At 37.3% G+C, this 17462-nt stretch overlaps 1 protein-coding gene across 2 annotated transcripts in view; it reads left to right on the forward strand.

The window, feature by feature from the left end:
* PTDSS1 (phosphatidylserine synthase 1) overlaps positions 1 to 17426 on the forward strand; it is a 31582-nt gene extending 14156 nt beyond the window's left edge. The window contains exons 6-13 of one of the 2 annotated variants that reach the window (XM_069779725.1): positions 1836 to 1987; positions 3984 to 4125; positions 5055 to 5167; positions 6696 to 6761; positions 10644 to 10743; positions 11925 to 11993; positions 12527 to 12596; positions 13935 to 17426. In XM_069779725.1, coding sequence (XP_069635826.1) covers positions 1836 to 1987; positions 3984 to 4125; positions 5055 to 5167; positions 6696 to 6761; positions 10644 to 10743; positions 11925 to 11993; positions 12527 to 12596; positions 13935 to 14044 — 822 coding nt within the window. In that variant the 3' untranslated portion in view covers positions 14045 to 17426. Of the gene's footprint in view, positions 1 to 1835; positions 1988 to 3983; positions 4126 to 5054; positions 5168 to 6695; positions 6762 to 10643; positions 10744 to 11924; positions 11994 to 12526; positions 12597 to 13931 lie in introns of both variants that reach the window. The other variant, XM_069779724.1, reaches the window with a different exon arrangement.
* The last annotated feature ends 36 nt before the right edge of the window (positions 17427 to 17462 follow it).

Below are 17462 nucleotides of genomic sequence, written 5' to 3' on the forward strand. Positions count from 1 at the left end.
TGTTTTGAAATGGGACACTTGGCTTATGCTCCTTACTATTGGATTAAAGTTGGGATGCAAGCAGACCTCATTCTCTCATTCTGAGAAGACGGCTAGCACCTCAGAGATGGTCTGGCTAACACCTGTGCTCTGGTTTTTGCTGCCTTATTATCTGTAGCTTCTGGTGTCTTTGGCTGGATTACTGCAGATTGAGATTCATAGCCCAGTGCCCTTTTCAGGTTAAAATAATTTAAAATGTGAAAAGGAAACTGTAGCAGGATAATGAGCAACATTGTATAGCTTGGGTCCTGAAGAGAAATTCAAATTTTCTTTCCTACAGGTTGAAATTCCCATAGCCTTGTCAAAGAAAAACTAGTTCCTTTGATATACTTTTGCAAGAGTTTTCAAAGGAACTGTCATTATCAATATCACTGTAACTTATTATAAATGGACCAGTATTCATTCTTGCTGTATACAGAGAACATTCTTCTTGTTCCTTTTCCCACATCTGATTTTTTTCAATATTTTATTTATACATCTGTTAACAAAAGATACTTAATTACAAAATCAAACCATTAATCTTCCACAGACACAGTGTATGTACATTAACTGACAAAAATTGTACTGTTTTTGTAGAGGTAAGAATATTCTTTAGTTTGCTATGTGTTCTGTTGAGCATCTCCTTGAGTATTCCAAAGGGACTGCTTAACACATAGCTGTCTTGATTTCCAGTCCACAGCTAACTTTTTCAGTCTATTTTTTGGATTGCTGGGATTTTTTTCTTGTAGAATAGAGAATACAATTATTTTCTCTTAAGGGAGAACGAGAGGCGCTGAATCCATTTCTAGCTCTCAGTAAATTATATCTTGCCTTAACTCTGGCCAGTTGTTCTCCTTCACTCTATCAAAAGTGTAGAGTCACCAAATGTATCTGTAAATACATTTAATTGCCTTGCTAATGTCTCATAGTGGTCTTCAGTTAATTTCAGTATTCAGAAAGGAACAGCTTGCTTCAGAGGTAAATGATTTGTGTACTTTCCAGGGGAAGTCTTTAAGGGACTGAATATGTTTTTGTATATCCAGATGGTGTCAGCTTTTCAGTCTGATGTTGGTTTCTTTCTGGCCTATTTTCCAGTATCTTCATCATAAAAGTACCTTCATCATTAGTGCTTAGCAGAGACCAAGCAGGAAGGGCGAGTTGGAATATTCTCTTAACTTCTTGAACCATTCTGGATCAAGTATAGCAGCAAAGCTTGTAGTGTCTGAAATATTGGTGAACTCTTAATCTTTTTTACAGTTATTAAATTTCTTAAAAATAGTAAATGAAAGAAAGTTTTGAAACAGAACAAGTCTTAAGTCCTGAACACCAGCATGCTTTAGTACTGACAGATGTTACAAATGCATCCATTCTACTTACTGCATCTTGTTGCTGGTTTAGAAAACATACTTCTTAAAACTATTTAGCAAAAAGAAAACAAAGATTCTCTCCAATTTATTTTTTTTAAAGCACAAAACACTTTCTTTCCTCCAAGAAATGCAGTAGTTTTTCTTGTTTCGTGCCTTTCTATGAATGTTCTGTATATCATCTTTGAGAGGCCAAGGACTGCATGATATCCTTATATACAGCATAGCCCCAGCAGGGAATGGTAAGAAGGAAACCTCTGATGTCTTGTGTTGTTCTATCCAAGGCCTTCTGAAGTCAATGGAAGGATGCCCATCAAATTTCAGTGGTTGTGGCTTGTGTTCTTGGAAGTATGACATACTGAAAAGCTGATTTTTTAAATGTGTACTTGAAAAGTGAATTTAGATTAATTCTGTGCTGTTCCTCACCCAGAATCTTTTTGCTGTATTCTGTAGCTCTTCTTCATGCACCTTCTGCCTAATTTTGCTGAATGCTGGTGGGATCAAGTCATTTTGGACATCCTGCTTTGTAACGGGGGTGGCATCTGGTTGGGCATGGTAGTTTGTCGTTTCTTGGAGATGAGGACCTATCACTGGGCAAGCTTCAAGTAGGTCTAAATTAAAGCTTGATAAACATTATGTTTGATGTTATAATATTAAATTCATTTCCTTGGGAAATAGACCTTTGCATACATAAAACACATGTGGTATAGAAATAGCATGCAATCTGCATGTGCTAACAATGCTGTAAATTTATTTTAAGTGTTAAAAAGCCTTCTCATAATAAAGCTACTGTACAGCATATATTTGTAAATATGATTATGTATATATAATTTTCCTTTGCAATCGAAGTTACAAGCCTTGATGCAAAATGAAAGTATAAAGTAGTAAAGCTATTTGCATTTTTAGTTTATTTTGTACAACTAAAACTTTGAGGAAGGCAGTGACCAAAAATTCTAATTGTTTTCTTATTATACAATGTTTTTTAACTAGATTTGGGCTCACCTTGATGAGGCATTAGTGTGGCAATCTGTCAGCACTAGTTGTAATTGCAGAAGAGGAATCAGGCTGATTGTACCTGTGCTGTGGATTGCCTTAGCCCATTTCTGACCCTCTAAAATAAATGGAGTAATTGCAAAATAAAGTAGCATATGTTGTGTAAAAGGGCAACAGCTTATGGCCTAATAAATGTCAGTTCCTAGCTGTCCAGGTATGGTTCCTTTCATAGTTTTTTGCACCTCTCCTGCCTTCTTCCCTGCCAGTTGGTGGCAAGCATGGTTATCAGCATGTTACCAATGGTATAGATGAAATGATCAAGTACAATGAATTGCCAAAGGATACTGCCTTGAGAGATGGAAAAGGAGCTCAAATCTTGCCTTCCAAATTTGTACCCTACATGAATTTCTGTACCGCTTTCTTTTCTTACTCACAAATTTGTTAATTGCTCTGAGAACCATCTAGCCTTTAGTCCAAATTCAATTTTCCTGCATTTCAGTTCAGGAGGAATAATGAGCATTATAGAGTTCATGGCCCCTATGTTTTTAGAGAGTTCACTGAAAGTTAAAACAGCAGAATACCTATGGCAGGACTAGTCTTCACTGTCTTTGTGGAATAATTTTTTCCTCACGTTCTTTTAAATGCATGAGTAGATTTTTTTTGGACCTATACTGTGAAGATGAGCTGCATAGAATGAGAAGCCTTTGCCTGTGCCCTCTTGTGTTCTTTTTCTTTCTTCGTTGAATAAATGCAGATCTTAAAGATTAGAAGGTTCCCCCTAACCTAGATCCCACTAGCCTAAAAGAACACAAGTATCAGAAATGTCAAATCTGAATCTCCTTTTTTGTCCAGAAGGGCTAGGGAGATAACAGGATGAAAACTGACTTCTAGCCCTGCTAGTCTTCCTTAAGAAAAGGAAACTCTGAGTTTTTCTTAGATTCCCTGTCCTTTGGATGCTGTTGCTCATCTGAATTAATGTTATCAAAAGCAAGAACCAGTAACACATCTGTCAGATGAACCTCTATTCGCATCCTCTTTCAAAAGGGAATTTAATAGCCTTCTAGCTTTTAACAGTGCTATTGCATTTCTCCAGAAGATTTGCATGCATCTAATATCAGAACAGCAGGGGTTGTGTGTGCTGGAAGTGCAGTATTTTGAAGCCTGTGGAGCCAGCCCCTTATACAATTAATGAATGATGAATCTGACAGATTCTTGAAGGATTGATATCAGTGAGCTCTAGAACAAGGAGTCTTTGGGATAAGAGCAGTGGCAGCATAGAGTAGGAAGAAATATCCTCTAGATTTTCCAAGGGGGTTGCAGGATCTCAATCCTTGTTTCTTTCCTTCACGGAGAGAATGATAGGTATGTTTTGTAGTTACTGACTGAGGGTAGAGGAGGGTGGGCTTCCATAGCAGAATGCACCCTGACTGAAATGCTTAATAGATTATATTTCTTAATTCACCCTTGCCTGGTACACAGTTGTGTCTGTGAAGATCTCTGCTGTCCAGTGAAAAAGTGTGATTGTTCTGAAACATCAGTAACATGGCTATTGCTTTTTTTTTTTCTTGCATATTCCTTGTATTTACTTCAGCCATTCTCTTTTTCTAGGGACATTCACACAACCACAGGGAAAATCAAAAGAGCTGTATTACAGTTCACCCCAGCCAGCTGGACCTATGTCCGCTGGTTTGACCCTAAGTCTTCGTTTCAAAGAGTGGCTGGAATCTACCTTTTCATGATCATTTGGCAGGTAAGAAATAAATTCTGTGAAATCAAAGCTGCTGTCAGCTCAGTTACTTATTGGCTGTGTTTGGCTAGAAGATATTCTAATGCAATGCATGTCCATCATTGAAATACACAGTTAAATGAATTGATAATACAGAATTGTCAGGGCATTGTTCACAGGAGTTAAGTTATAGTTCAAGAGTGTAATTACAGAATCTGTCAAAAACCCCAAATATTACAGACTGCTGTACTGGGCATCATATTGCTCTTTGCAATTGATACAGTTTTAAAAACTGCTAGACAGTGGGGTTTTGGAGTGGGTTTTCATTTGTTTTGGGGTTTTTTGTGTGGGGTATTTTTGGTTTGGGGGGTTTTTTTCTTTCCCATTGACTATTGGATGGATCACTAATACTCAGAATTCTGGCCTTGATCCAGCAAGACTCCATAACACATCCTAATTGCTTTGGTACTTCATCATGCAAATGCTAGCAGACTTCACTAAAACTCCCCCCCACCCCCCCTTTTTTTTTTTTAAATTTGCTGGATTTAGCTTTTAAAAGGAGAACCAGAAGTGTTTGCGGTACATTTTTTTTCTTCACCTCTACCAAATTTGTCTCAGTCATTCTTACCTGATTTAGGATATGAAAGTTATCAGAAGACCTCTTCAGTGTGAATTACTGTCTGGTCCCTTAATGGGTTCCTGAAAGAGAGCAAATACTTTCATAGAGGTGTCGAGGACAATTCTTTGGTTTACTAGTATATTCCTTGCCTGTCCTGGAGCAGGAATCTCAGACTCTTTAAATCCTCAATCTAACCAGCAGGGCTGTGTTAGAGCATAGATAGTTTTCCTTCAGTGTTGCAGTTTCCACATTAATCTTTGCACATCTTCTGTAGTAACTCATTAGAAGTTATGCAAGTTGAATGCTATTAACTAACTTTTTTTTTTTCCCCTAGCTGACTGAGTTGAACACATTCTTTTTGAAACACATCTTTGTGTTCCAAGCAAGCCACCCTTTAAGCTGGGGGAGAATTCTCTTCATAGGAATCATTACAGCACCCACTGTAAGGTAATTTTGTTGCCATGGTGTTTTTTCTTTGGTTTAAAGTAGCTTGACTTCTAGGCACCCAAGAAGTGCATAGAGTTTGTAAGTACAGCACCTTTCAAGAAATTTATGCTTTTGCCATCATGAAAAGCAAAACAATAATCACTTTTCAATAAAGTGTATTTTCTGACAAGTAAACTAATAATGTAAGATGTATATAAACATCTGTGTTTCCATAGGGATGCAGAACCAGTCTGTTCCATCTTCTGTTTTTATAGCGTCTCCCTATTTTGTGAGTTAGCTGCATATGTTATCCTTGAGGACTGCATGTGAAAGTATCCAAGTTGATGAGTCAGCTGCTCACAAAAGTGTAGATGAGGAAAAATAGAGCTGTTGTTTCTCCTGAGCTCCTTATTCTGTGTGTCTACAGAAAATATTAGCATGTTATAAGAAAAGATAGAGCATTACCATATTCAGAGTAACAGAACAGTACATGTGCAATGTTAACAGCTGTGTAGAAACATTAACCTGCTTTTAGTCATGCACACTATTTCATGTTGTTAGCAGAGTCCCCTTAATTTTTTTTTCCTTTGACAATAGATGGAGGTACACAGAATGCACACAGTTCTGAAGTCAAAGGCAGGGAATTTCCCATTCATGAGTACAGTGACGTTACCTTGGACAGTTAAATGGCAGCCATGCGTTGGTTTATTCCTAAAATACAGCTGTTAGTGTCTCAAGTTATGTGCAGTGATTTCACACTGTTAATTAAATCACCTTAAACATCCTTATAAGCTCCTGTGTAGGTGAGCTTTTAAGTATTTTTATGGCACTTGCCAACCTGTAGAAGTCTTTATTCTTAATCAATCCTTGTATTGTTGGATTAATAACACTTGTCTTCCCCATCTGTAAGTGGAAATCAGAGACTGAGAAAAGGAACTTTGATTCCACTTCTTTGGAATTCCCCTCTCTAAACTCTTAAAATTTAGGACCATAAAAAACAAAGCAGAAAGATCTCCACGCTGTTTTTAAAATAGTGAGAAATTCTACTCTGTTCTTGAGGGGAAAACATGCCACTGGTTAGAACACTCTCCTAGGATATGGAATAGCCACGTTCAGTTTCTTTCAAGATTCAAACCCACATCTCTCAAGAAAATGCAGTTGTTAATAAATTGAAGACAAACTGTGGAAAAAGTGGGGGATTCTCTAATTCTTTCAAAGCTGCTGTTGCACTTTGCCTAAAAGAACTGGAGATTCAGTAGAGAGGCAAGAAGCAAATATGTAGCTTTGTTAGCCTACTGGTTTGGGTACTTTCCCAGTCCTTGCTCTCAGGTTTGTTTTCTGTGTTGTTTCAAGCTATTCGATCTATGTGATAATCTGTCCTACTAGAATTGAAGCCATCTGGTAGACATCCAGTGTTAATGCATGTGATTTTAACCATCAGCACTTCATTTTTGTTATAGATGTATTTGTAACATAAACTTGTTTTCTAAATGTAAATACTCCGGGGAATTTCAACTTCACTGAAGAGTTTTCTTGTTTCACTTCTCAGACAATACTATGCATACCTCACGGATACACAGTGCAAGAGGGTGGGAACTCAGTGCTGGGTGTTCGGGTAAGTGTTCTTGCTGCATTCTTGAAGCACTTGTCCAAGTGTTAAGTATGAGTCCAGCACAGGAACAGGCTTTGCATGAAGCTAGTCCTTGTTTGGTGTTGGTTTTAGTATAAAGAACAGTATGGAGAGGTTTTCTTTTTTTCGCAAGTTCAGAGGAAAGGAAAATTCTGGATTTGGAGGTGGAACATGGGAAGTGATGGAATGAGTAAGGAGAAGAACAGAAGGAAGAACTAGAAACTGCTGGATAAAGCTGGGCTTCTTCAAAGTAGCATTGGCCTTGCTGCCCATATTCTCAGTCAGGTGAAAAGGATAAAACTTTAGCCTCTACTGCTTGCCTGTCATAGGAGCAATGTTTACCTGGCCATCAAGGTGGGCATTGCTGCTGTTAGTGGAATCACAACAGAAGACAGTGAAACAAACCATGTTTATCAACGATTTCTATTCTGTTCTCAAAGAGGGAAAGGAATAACACTATGAATGATGGTTACCTTGGCTACAATCTCTTTCAACATGTCTCATGGAGGAGACGTTTAAATGAAGAGTTTGCATGTTTGCTTCTGGTGAGAACTTCCTTCTCAAGATGGCTTGACTAAAATGTACTGTTCTGCAAACCTGAAGCATATGCTATTGTAGCATTGTAAAAGCTTTGTGTAATTAGGCAGTGTAGTAGTGTCCCTTTTGATTTATGACTTGGAAGCTTACAAATGGGAAAACATAAAAGATCCTAAATAATGTCTTAAAGAAAAAACATATAATATGTATTTTAAGAAACTATTCAAAAAGCTAATTTCTGATAGCAATGATTTTAAATTAAAACAGCCATTTCATTCTCTTTGTCAAGATTAACGTATTTCTTATTTCCAGAATTGTCTGAACCATTTTTGTGTTTAATAGAAGAACCTATTACTGTTTTAAATTGGAATAGCATTTCAATGAGCCATAAATATGCAGATCTAATTTAGAGACAGTGCTCTGGCAAACTTACCTCACCTTTGCTATTAGTCTTAGGGATGTTACAGAGTTTTAGGAACAGTGCTGGGCTGGAACATGTGTTTCCAAGGGCACTACACCACCGTAAGGAATGCCTCTTCCTCAACATTTAATTGAGATGAGAGCAGAGCATGCTGCAATGTAATTGAAAGGATTTCTACTCTTGTTTTAAATGCACCCTGGAGAACATGACACATGTCTCCTTGGGTTTGGCTGGGCATAAGTGTTCACCTCTTTCACTGACTTATCACCTTCCTGGATGGATCTATTACTGTCTTCAACTCATGACCGTAACATCCAATGGACATACAAAAGGTAGTAACTCTGTTCTTAGTGGGGCTGAGTACATGTTGATAATATTTTCTGGAAGCCTAAACCTCCTTACTTAGGGAGGTTCCCCCTCCTTGAAACATGCATTATGATTCCTAAAGAGAGTCTGTAATGTACACAGTCCTTAAAAAGGATTTTTTAAAATGATCATGGCAGAGTAACTTGTCTTTCTGGGTTTGGTATGGATGGTGCTTCAGTACTGAAGATAACTAATTAATCACACAGTTAATGTGACTACTTAATTTACAATTAGAATCAAATAACCTTGCTCTGTTTGTGCATAAACATCTTGGTAGTTACAGATCAACTATATTAATATTTTGGAGATACACATTTGAATACAGACATGTTACTGAAATCTGTATTTAAATGATTTAGGAATTTATATGTTTATATGAAAAAGGAAATTTTCTCAACTATAGGTGGTAATTTTAGACTCTTATTAGACTCAATTTTATAATCTGGGGGTAAGAATTTTCAAGTTCTGCATTATGAAGAAAGAAAGATGAACTTCTCTTTCATCCAAGAGAAAGAATATATTCTTTTGCAAACCAAAGGGAAATATGATGCTGAATGTCTGCCTTGGCTCTGAAAAATTGTTAAGGATTACAGAAACCATCATCCTTGGTTCAAAGCTCTCACTGAACACATTAATATGTCAACATGTCGATATGTCAACACATATATGTCAATAAATAGATGCCCAAATATCTCTTTACGATCGTATAGCAAGAACTGCGATAGAATATTCATCTACAGTGCGATCTAATTATGGGAAACGTGCATGAAGTAAGTATTTTCCTTGATACTGCTTAGTTCTATAATTTGCTAGAAAAAACAGAGCACCACTAGGACTTCCTGTTGTTTGTTAGAAAAGCAGCACTCTTCCAGTAATTTAACTATCCAGAATATAATTTCTGAAGCAATTAAAAGCAAATATATAGAATATTCATATCTATGGTGATCAAGACACACTTCTAAAGGCACAAATTGAATTTGTAACAGCCTAACCACAGGAATAATTAAAATTAGTGCCTTGCATTAGTATGAAACTCTGTTCTCAGTGACTTGACATATACTGTAGCATCACTTTCAATAGATGGACAGGAAGTGATGTAAGGCATGAACAAGGCCAGTGCAACAGCTCTGCTGGAAATTACGCTATTTTCATTAAGGTGAAGCCTTTCAAAAAGGAATATCTGTTAAGATGTTACAAGACCATTTTGATTGAACAAAAACTTAGTGTCTTTAATTCTATTGAGTATTCTCATCACCCTTCAGTAGGACACTAATGCTTTTCACTGTTAGCATTCTTCTATCTTTTGATTTACCACTTCTTTAACTGTAATAGCTGTCCTATTTTATAATGTGCTTAACCCAAGTATTCTTGACAAAAATAATGGAAAGAATGTATAAATCTAGAACAAAGAGCTGTATCATTTTTTTGAGTCCTTGTTGAAAATAGCCTATTGTTTTGTTTATACCTTTGAGTGTATCATACCCTCATATGTTTGTTTCCTGATGGTGGTCTTTCTGTTCTCACTGCTGTAGTTCAGTTTAGCTATTTTTTAATCTGCAGCTGGATCAGTGAGAATCATATAAAACTAAGAAAGATAAATAGTTGGTGACCCAACAGAGTAACACTGCTCTCAAGTTTTTACTAATATGCACCTTGTTAATTTGCAGTATTGGTCAGTTAGGTGTTACTTCCACAATTCTAAGTTTTGACCCTACTTATGCTGCAAGTCACATTAGATGGTACAGAGAAAGCTGTAATTTATTATTTGCACCAGGACCATCTCTGTAATACCAGTGGTTAAGTCATGCAGACATCTTCCTCCCCCTTTCATGGAGGGAGCTGGGTCCTGTTTGCCAGCTTTATGCCTGAAAAGATGTAAACATCTGGTAACGGGGAGAGAGCTGGATACTTGTTTTGATTGTTATAATGCCAGAGAAGAAAGTAAATACTGCAATTTTTCCTCTCACATTTCTCCTGAAATCCTCTGATACTGTAGTGTGGACCTGAGTTTACACATAAACCAGGGCAAATGCATGGATTCTCAGAATTTGAAATGCTCTTTCATGTTAATTTTCTCATTAAAATTCATCTGAAGCAAGCAAAGTAGCCTATTTAGAATTGTAGTAAATTTACATCCAGTAGAGAAATACCCAAAGCACAGTTCTAGTTCACCCAACAGGGAGTCTGTTGGTTGTTCGGCATGGAAAAGAAATTTATATCTGGTGAGGGCTGAAGCACAATGGTAGGTATAAACCAAAATTCTCTGCCATTGACACACACTCCTGCTTGTTCCCTGGACAGGCAGAGGCTTGCGGAATTGTGAACTGCTAGTTGTTCACTTTTTGTGTTGTTTATGCTGAAGAAAAGTATAGAAAGAAAAATAAATTTCCCAAAGAATTTCGGTTAATGTTGGTGTTGGGGAGGTCTGTGCTCACTAGAGAGTAATGCTTGTTTAGAGCTGGGGTCTGGGTTGTGAACATGTGAGTTAAATCTTTAGTGTTTGTAACCACTTCCCCCCCCGCCCCTTTTTCATTTACCCACAGGGTTATTGCTTTCCTTGAAGCTATTGTGTGCATAAAGTTTGGACAGGATCTTTTTTCCAAAACACAAATACTGTATGTTGTGTTTTGGCTTCTCTGTGTGGTAAGTGAGATTTCTCATGTGAAACATAAAGCATGGCAAAACCATTGAAAGCATCTAAATAGCTTCCTCTCTGGAACATTGGCAGCAGGGGATCGTTGTGGGGGAATGCTGGTAAGGAGCTTTGTGCACATTCTAGGAAAAGCAAATGCTAGATCATTTAGAACACACTTTGAAGGAACTAGAATAACTTTTTTCCTCATTTCTTGACAGAGCAGAATATAGCCACTTTACCAGTGCTTAACAATGAAACAAACACTAGTTATAGGGCGCTTTATCTTTGAGAGAAAATGTCAGTTTGATTGAGGCTAACTTTAGTGGTGCTTGCTATAGTGCCCACTGAAAAGGAACAGGAGTTAATGAATAGCATTAATAAGTAATGCATGTTGTTTCACACTGAAGTCTTATAACTATGTAAACAACCCTGCTTTATCAGGCAAATCATTCTCACTCAGCCTGCAACTTTCTGTACTTCAGTGTGATTCCTGAAAATGCAGCATGAAATGCCTGTTTTATAACAGTAAATGGATGTTTGTCTTGCCAGACTTGTAACTCCAATGTCAAACACATTTTTAATGGTCAGTGAAAAATAAGGCATTTATAATGGGCTGACAGATAAATACTTCTCCCTTCTAGTTGGGAACACAGTTTGAACAGGTGATAGGCAGTCAGAATTTATTGTTCTCTTATTTAGCATGATGATTTTATTCCTGAAACTTCAGAGGAGAGAAGTATTTAATTGCTTCCCAGATCAGAGCACCACAAAACCAAACATGTAACTGAGACTGAAGCATGGGGCAGGGAGAAGGAGAATTTTTTTTCTCCCAGACTGGTTGTTCCTGATAATATACCTACAAGTGCCTACCAGCTGCCTTTGTATGATGACTGTACAGAGTGAGGACAAAAATCATACTGACAGTGTATCAGACATGTATGTGGGTGATCTCTATGTATTCTCATGCTCCCATTAAGAACTGGTCTGCATACCCCATGGTGGCAGAATGTGTGTGTACCTTAAAATTGAAGCATGAGTCTTACTCATCCTGAAAAAAGATGCAGAGAGAAGCAGAGCATGAAAGTCTCTGAAAGCGGAATCTCCAGCGACTCTGAGACTTTGAACCAGTAAGGAATTTGGAAAAAGTTTTACAGATTACTTTTTCTTTTTCTTCTCCTTCCTTGTTTAGGCCTTTACAACTTTCCTGTGTTTATATGGTATGGTTTGGTATGCAGAATACTATGGCCACCGAGAAAAGGTACTTTATTAAGAAGCCTGATTTTATTTTATACCAGAGTTAAAACTGCAAAACTCCTAGATATTAGAATTCTTTACCAGAGCTAGTATAAATGGGGATGAGGGGGGGATGGTCCAGAGTCTAACTGAAGTCAATAGAAAGAACTCTGGATTCAACGAGCCTTGGACAGATCCCAAATTACACTGTGGTTTCTAAAGAATGCTGTCCTCTTAGTTACTCAAAATGAGGCTGTAATTTTAGCAAAGCATTCAAGGATGAATGGTTAGCTAATGTTCCCATTGTACAGGTGGAATGCTAGGGGAATATTAAGAATACTTGGTTACACAACAGACCACGTGGCAAGTGGTGACTTCTTATTGTATCATCTATGTTGTACCTTCTAACTAAGAAGGGAAGAGTCTTAAGTACTGGCTGAATGTTTTATGAGGACTTCTGCCACAGTTTAAATTTACAAGTCTAATTGCAAACAGGTGAAGTGCTGATCAAAAGAACCACCAGCATCCCAATGACATGTGTCCTTCTTGCTTTTACAGACCTTATCAGAAAGTGAAGACAGCCCATACAGTCCCGATGCTTCCTGGCTTCATTCTAAATTCGGCAGAGGTATTGGCACTTTTGCAACTATATTCTCCAAGTATTAGCATTAAGGCTCAGCACTGGGAAACGAGACCTGAGAAACTTACCTTGGAGACAACTGGACTTAAATGTTCCTGCAGGAACTATACAGATAAATCATCTGCAAAGCTATTTTGCTTTACTGCCTTTTTTCTTCTAACTCTTGGGAATGTATTTATTTTTTAATAAAGCAACTGAATTTTTCTGCCATTATTCCAGGCCATTTGTGTACGTTTAGGGCATTATGCATTGCATAACTGTTGTGGACAGGTTTTCTCTCCGAACATTGCATGTTTGATTTGAAACATATGAATGTGAATTGTGCTTTTATTCTTGCTTGCTAAGAAACAGTCAAGAATGTGCCCTGGAGCTTGTGTTCTTACTGACACTTGCCTAGTCAATGCAGTGCTGATGGTCATAAACAGCTTTCTCTGTCCTAAGCAAAGGCAGCCTCCTTCTCTGACTTTTTCCCTACACTAGAGGTTAGTTAAGTTACCTGCCTCCTCCATTAACTCTTTAGTGTGGTCTTGCTTATTGAACAAATGTCAAGATTCATACCTGGAAGTTATCTCTGTCAGAGTTTATGCTCCAGGTATTTGTATCATTAAAAATATTTGTTATTTATCATATGCTTGAAAAGCACCTACAGCAGAGCTGCTTTATATTTCAAACGTGATTTTTCTGGATGCTGATATTAATTTATTCTCAGTTTAGTAAATTTGTAGATTTTTATATTTTCTTGAGAAAAATTGCTTGCACTCAAAATGTTTTTCCCACTTATATATGCTGGAGAAATCTGGCCAAGCAAATATTTCTCTGACTTTGTTACTTCATTAATTACAAACTTCAGTCTCTTTCATGTTTTGCTCTTGAATCGTTGTTTCAGTCCCCATTGTCTCCCTCTGCTTTCTCAAGAGTCAAACATGGTCTGTCATGTAAAAGACTGAAAACAAGAAATATACTCTTACAAGGATCTGTGACCTCACTTCCATAGTTCTTAATTTCTGATAGTAGTACCTGCCAGTAATAAAAATGTGGAGGTTTAATTATTGGTGTCATTTAAAATGGAGGATGTTTCACCACTATATTCTGCTATAGCAAACTTCTGAATTTTTTGGAGGAGGAGGAATTTTACAGAAGTCTTAAGAATTGCTTTTTTAAAAAAAAAAATAGGCCACTAGATGGAGTAGAAGTATCAGCCAGTTTATATTAGCCTGAAATAATCCAAACTGCAAACACTGTAGCTCTAGAAAGCCTTATTGTCTTTTAGACAAGAGCTTGACAATGTCAAATATATATAGTCAAAAGATATTTATTTCTCAGCAGGTGCTGACAATAGTCCACCAAAACATTCAGTCAATAGTGAAAGCCATTCATCTAGAAGGAGGAATCGGCACTCCAAATCAAAAGTAACGAATGGAATCGGCAAGAAATAAGAATGGTCTCTGAAGATATCCTACAGTGTGACTAGAGGTGACAAAGAAAATCAGACCTGGCTCTGAATTTCCAAATGGAAGATTGATTTTTAAATTTAAAAGTTAAAAAAAGGAGGTGTTGAGGAAAAGGATGATCAAGATGGAGCCACCAGTGTAGTGCAAATCATTGCCTGCTGACACTTGCCATTCACTGATTTAAATCTAGTTTCTTCAGCATGTGGCACCAAAAGCTAATGAAGAGTACGCTGGAAAGAAAAGTAATTTTGTCATAGCAGATACACCCTGTTTTGTGTTCAGGTGTTGCAAGTGCATTTTTAATATCTTAGTTGAGGACTTGAACACAAAGGTTAGTAAACTGATAATCAGTTGGCATAGTTGGTTGGAATTTTTTGTTTTGTTTTACTGTGTTTTTGTTGTTTTCTAGAAGGGTATGCAATCCTTTGACTAAAAGCAACTCTGTCCTTAGTCTCACAACTAAACTTTTCTATACAACAGTTAGTAAATATTTAAAATTTCCATACTTGTATCCAGCTGCTTCCTTTTATGTAAAGGCTCTTTAGACCTGGTGACAGGGTTTTACCAGTGAAGAAATGAATCCAGGTGTCTTGTAAAGGATTTGAAATTGACCTTCAAACATGGTTCTTTTGTTCTGCATTGTCCTTCAGCTTGATTGTTATGCACTTGATTTCTTTTAAGTTTTTTAAATACTTATTTAAAAACCTGTTGCAAAGTGGAGGGCCATACCTCCTGCCCTTAGATACAGATGTCATGTCATTTAGTTGTTTTTCCTCCTTTACTGCAGTGTGTTTTGCATCTTCAAGTGCAAATATGTCATGTTTTCAGCTGTGTCTCATTGTGTACAATGTTCCTTCCCACTCCCCTCTAATTTGCCTCTGCCTCAGCTGGAACCAGAAATCCCAGTCTCTTCAGACTGATATCGGAAACTGCTTTGAAGGCTCTGATGTCCTATTAAGCCTGGTGATAAGGCAGGTTTTTGCTGAAGCTGAGTTGCTTACTACTTCCATAAACATAATTATTTGTGAAGGCTTGCTGTAGTCTTTGGTGTCTGAGAGGCAGCATGATATTACTGTGATATACCCCATTGCTTTGGTATTTCCTGTCATGCAGTCAGATACCCAACAGCGAAGTCACTCTTTCTTGCAGGTTTGGGTTTTTTTTTTTGTGTGTGTGGTTTCTGGTAGGATTTGTTTATTTGTTTTTAAAATGTATTAATTCTGACATCTAGCAAAGTGGATAATTCTCCAGCAGTGAACGTAATGATTAAGTCAAGAGGTAAACAATCAAGAGCAATCAGTTCCTGTATTAAGTTATCAAAATGTTTTTGTGCCAATTAGATTTTTGGGATTCATGAGGTTCAGAGGGGTAGATAGATTAAGCAGGGATAAGTAATACCCATTAGTCACTTAGTCTTCATAAGAAAATGGGATTTCCTTTTTCTTTGAATAATGTTACTGTGATTTGCCACAGGCTAAGTACTAAAAAAAAAATGCAGCAGAGACTTTATACAAGTGTATGATACTGTAAATAGAAAAAAAGTATCCTGCGTAAGCCATTAATTCCTATGTGCCACAGATTATCAGTGTTTTCAATGCACTTAAATATTGCTGCTGAACTCCTCAGAGGCCCTTCATTTCCCAGCCCCCTTTTAATCAAACAAAGTGTACAACTTGGGAAGTAACATAGCAGAAGCTGCTATATCATCATTGCTACAGTGACATTAAGTGTTACGTGAGCAAAAATATTAGGAAGGCTTTCAGGCTTTCCTACAGCTGCTTGGTTTTCATTCGTAGTATAGCAATTCCATGTATTGCCTCCTTATTCGTAATGTACTACATATTGATGAATGTATTTGTGGATTTCTTTGGATACTGAGACTTGTTACTTTTTTATTTTCTTGGTTAATAACTCAGTCTGTGTAAGACTGAAGAATGGCATTGTAAATTTTCTATCAATTCAATACCAAAGGAAGAGATTGGAAGTCTAATGGTTTAGATATATTAAGTACTGTGGTTTTCAAAGGCAAGAGCCTGTTTTGTACTTGCAAGGTGTACACACAACAGCTATGTATACAAAGCTTACGTGTGTAAGCAGATGCTGAAGTACAATATCTACGTGCCTGTGGGGACAAGGACACTTTTGTAAATGCAGACCTGGTGCTCACACTGCTGAACTGCACCCTAAAAATATTGGAAGGGCAAATATGAAGTATCATCTTGTTGGAAGCTGACTTCTGTACACTATTACAGCAGCTTGGCTTTGAAGAAACGTTGTCTGACAACACCTTTTAAAAATATTTCCCATGAAGTCTTTTTACTTTTTTGTGTTTGGTTGGTTTGCTTTGTTTTGGTGGGGTTTTGTTTGGGGTTTTTTTGTTGTTGTTGTTGTTTGGGTTTTTTTGTGGTGTGTTTTTTTTGTTTTGTTTTTTACTACTTTAAAAGATGGATGGCTAGGGAGAGGGGAAACTTAAGTAAACTGTTCAAGTGCTGCTTGGAAAATGGCACTTTGTGTCCTCTGTCAGCAGTTCTGGCAATGTGTTCTCACAAGTCCTCCATTGACTGACAACTGTATTTTCAGCCCATCGTTTTGGTCGTGAGCTTTGCACTGGCAAGCATTGGAAAGGTGCTTTTGATCACTGCTGTAAAATTAGTGATCTCAATTTTGTCATTTACTGCGTTACTGCTGAATTCTGTATGTGTGTAACACCTACAATAACAAATCACTGAGCTGTTTAGCAACAAGCATCCATGTATGAGTTCTGCTGCTTGAACAGTATTTTGTAACAGTTATGGAATGCACTGTCCTGTTTTTTAACTACTTGTTCTGTCACAGCCTCTCATTACTACTTTCCTGCTTCTGATGTTCTTTCCTTTCTCTGTCCTCTAGTGATCTCCCCTGCTGCTAGGAGAGATCAGAACTGGCCCTCCAGAGGCTGTCCATCAGGTGTGTCAGTCATTGAAGGGAGGCTAATTCAGGACAGCATGGTGTAAGCAAGTGTAAGCAGAGGGTAGTGGCAAGAACTCCAAGTAGTGGATTAAATAAAAATGGAAAGTTCTAAAATGCAGGTATACAGTGAACCAGAGCTAGCCTTGAGTACTGGATTCCAGTATTAAAGTTGCTGCATAGATCATACACCATGTCTAATTAAATATTTGGAGTGTGATTTCAACCAGTGCTTTTGTTACTCTTCTGTGAAGATCATTATTTGATGTTCCAGCTGTTAAAACTTTAATATTTTTTACTTTGTTATCACAAGAGGACACAGATGTAACCATGTATTTAATAGTTTTTGAATAGAGTTGCTCTGTATTGATTGCAAAGTATTGTATTTTGCAATAACTCAGTAAATAAACCCATGTCACCAGTTATGTGTGTTTGTCTGTACCTGCAAGGCATACGA

This window comes from Haliaeetus albicilla, chromosome 3 (assembly GCF_947461875.1).
Source record: "Haliaeetus albicilla chromosome 3, bHalAlb1.1, whole genome shotgun sequence".
Lineage (NCBI taxonomy): Eukaryota > Metazoa > Chordata > Aves > Accipitriformes > Accipitridae > Haliaeetus > Haliaeetus albicilla.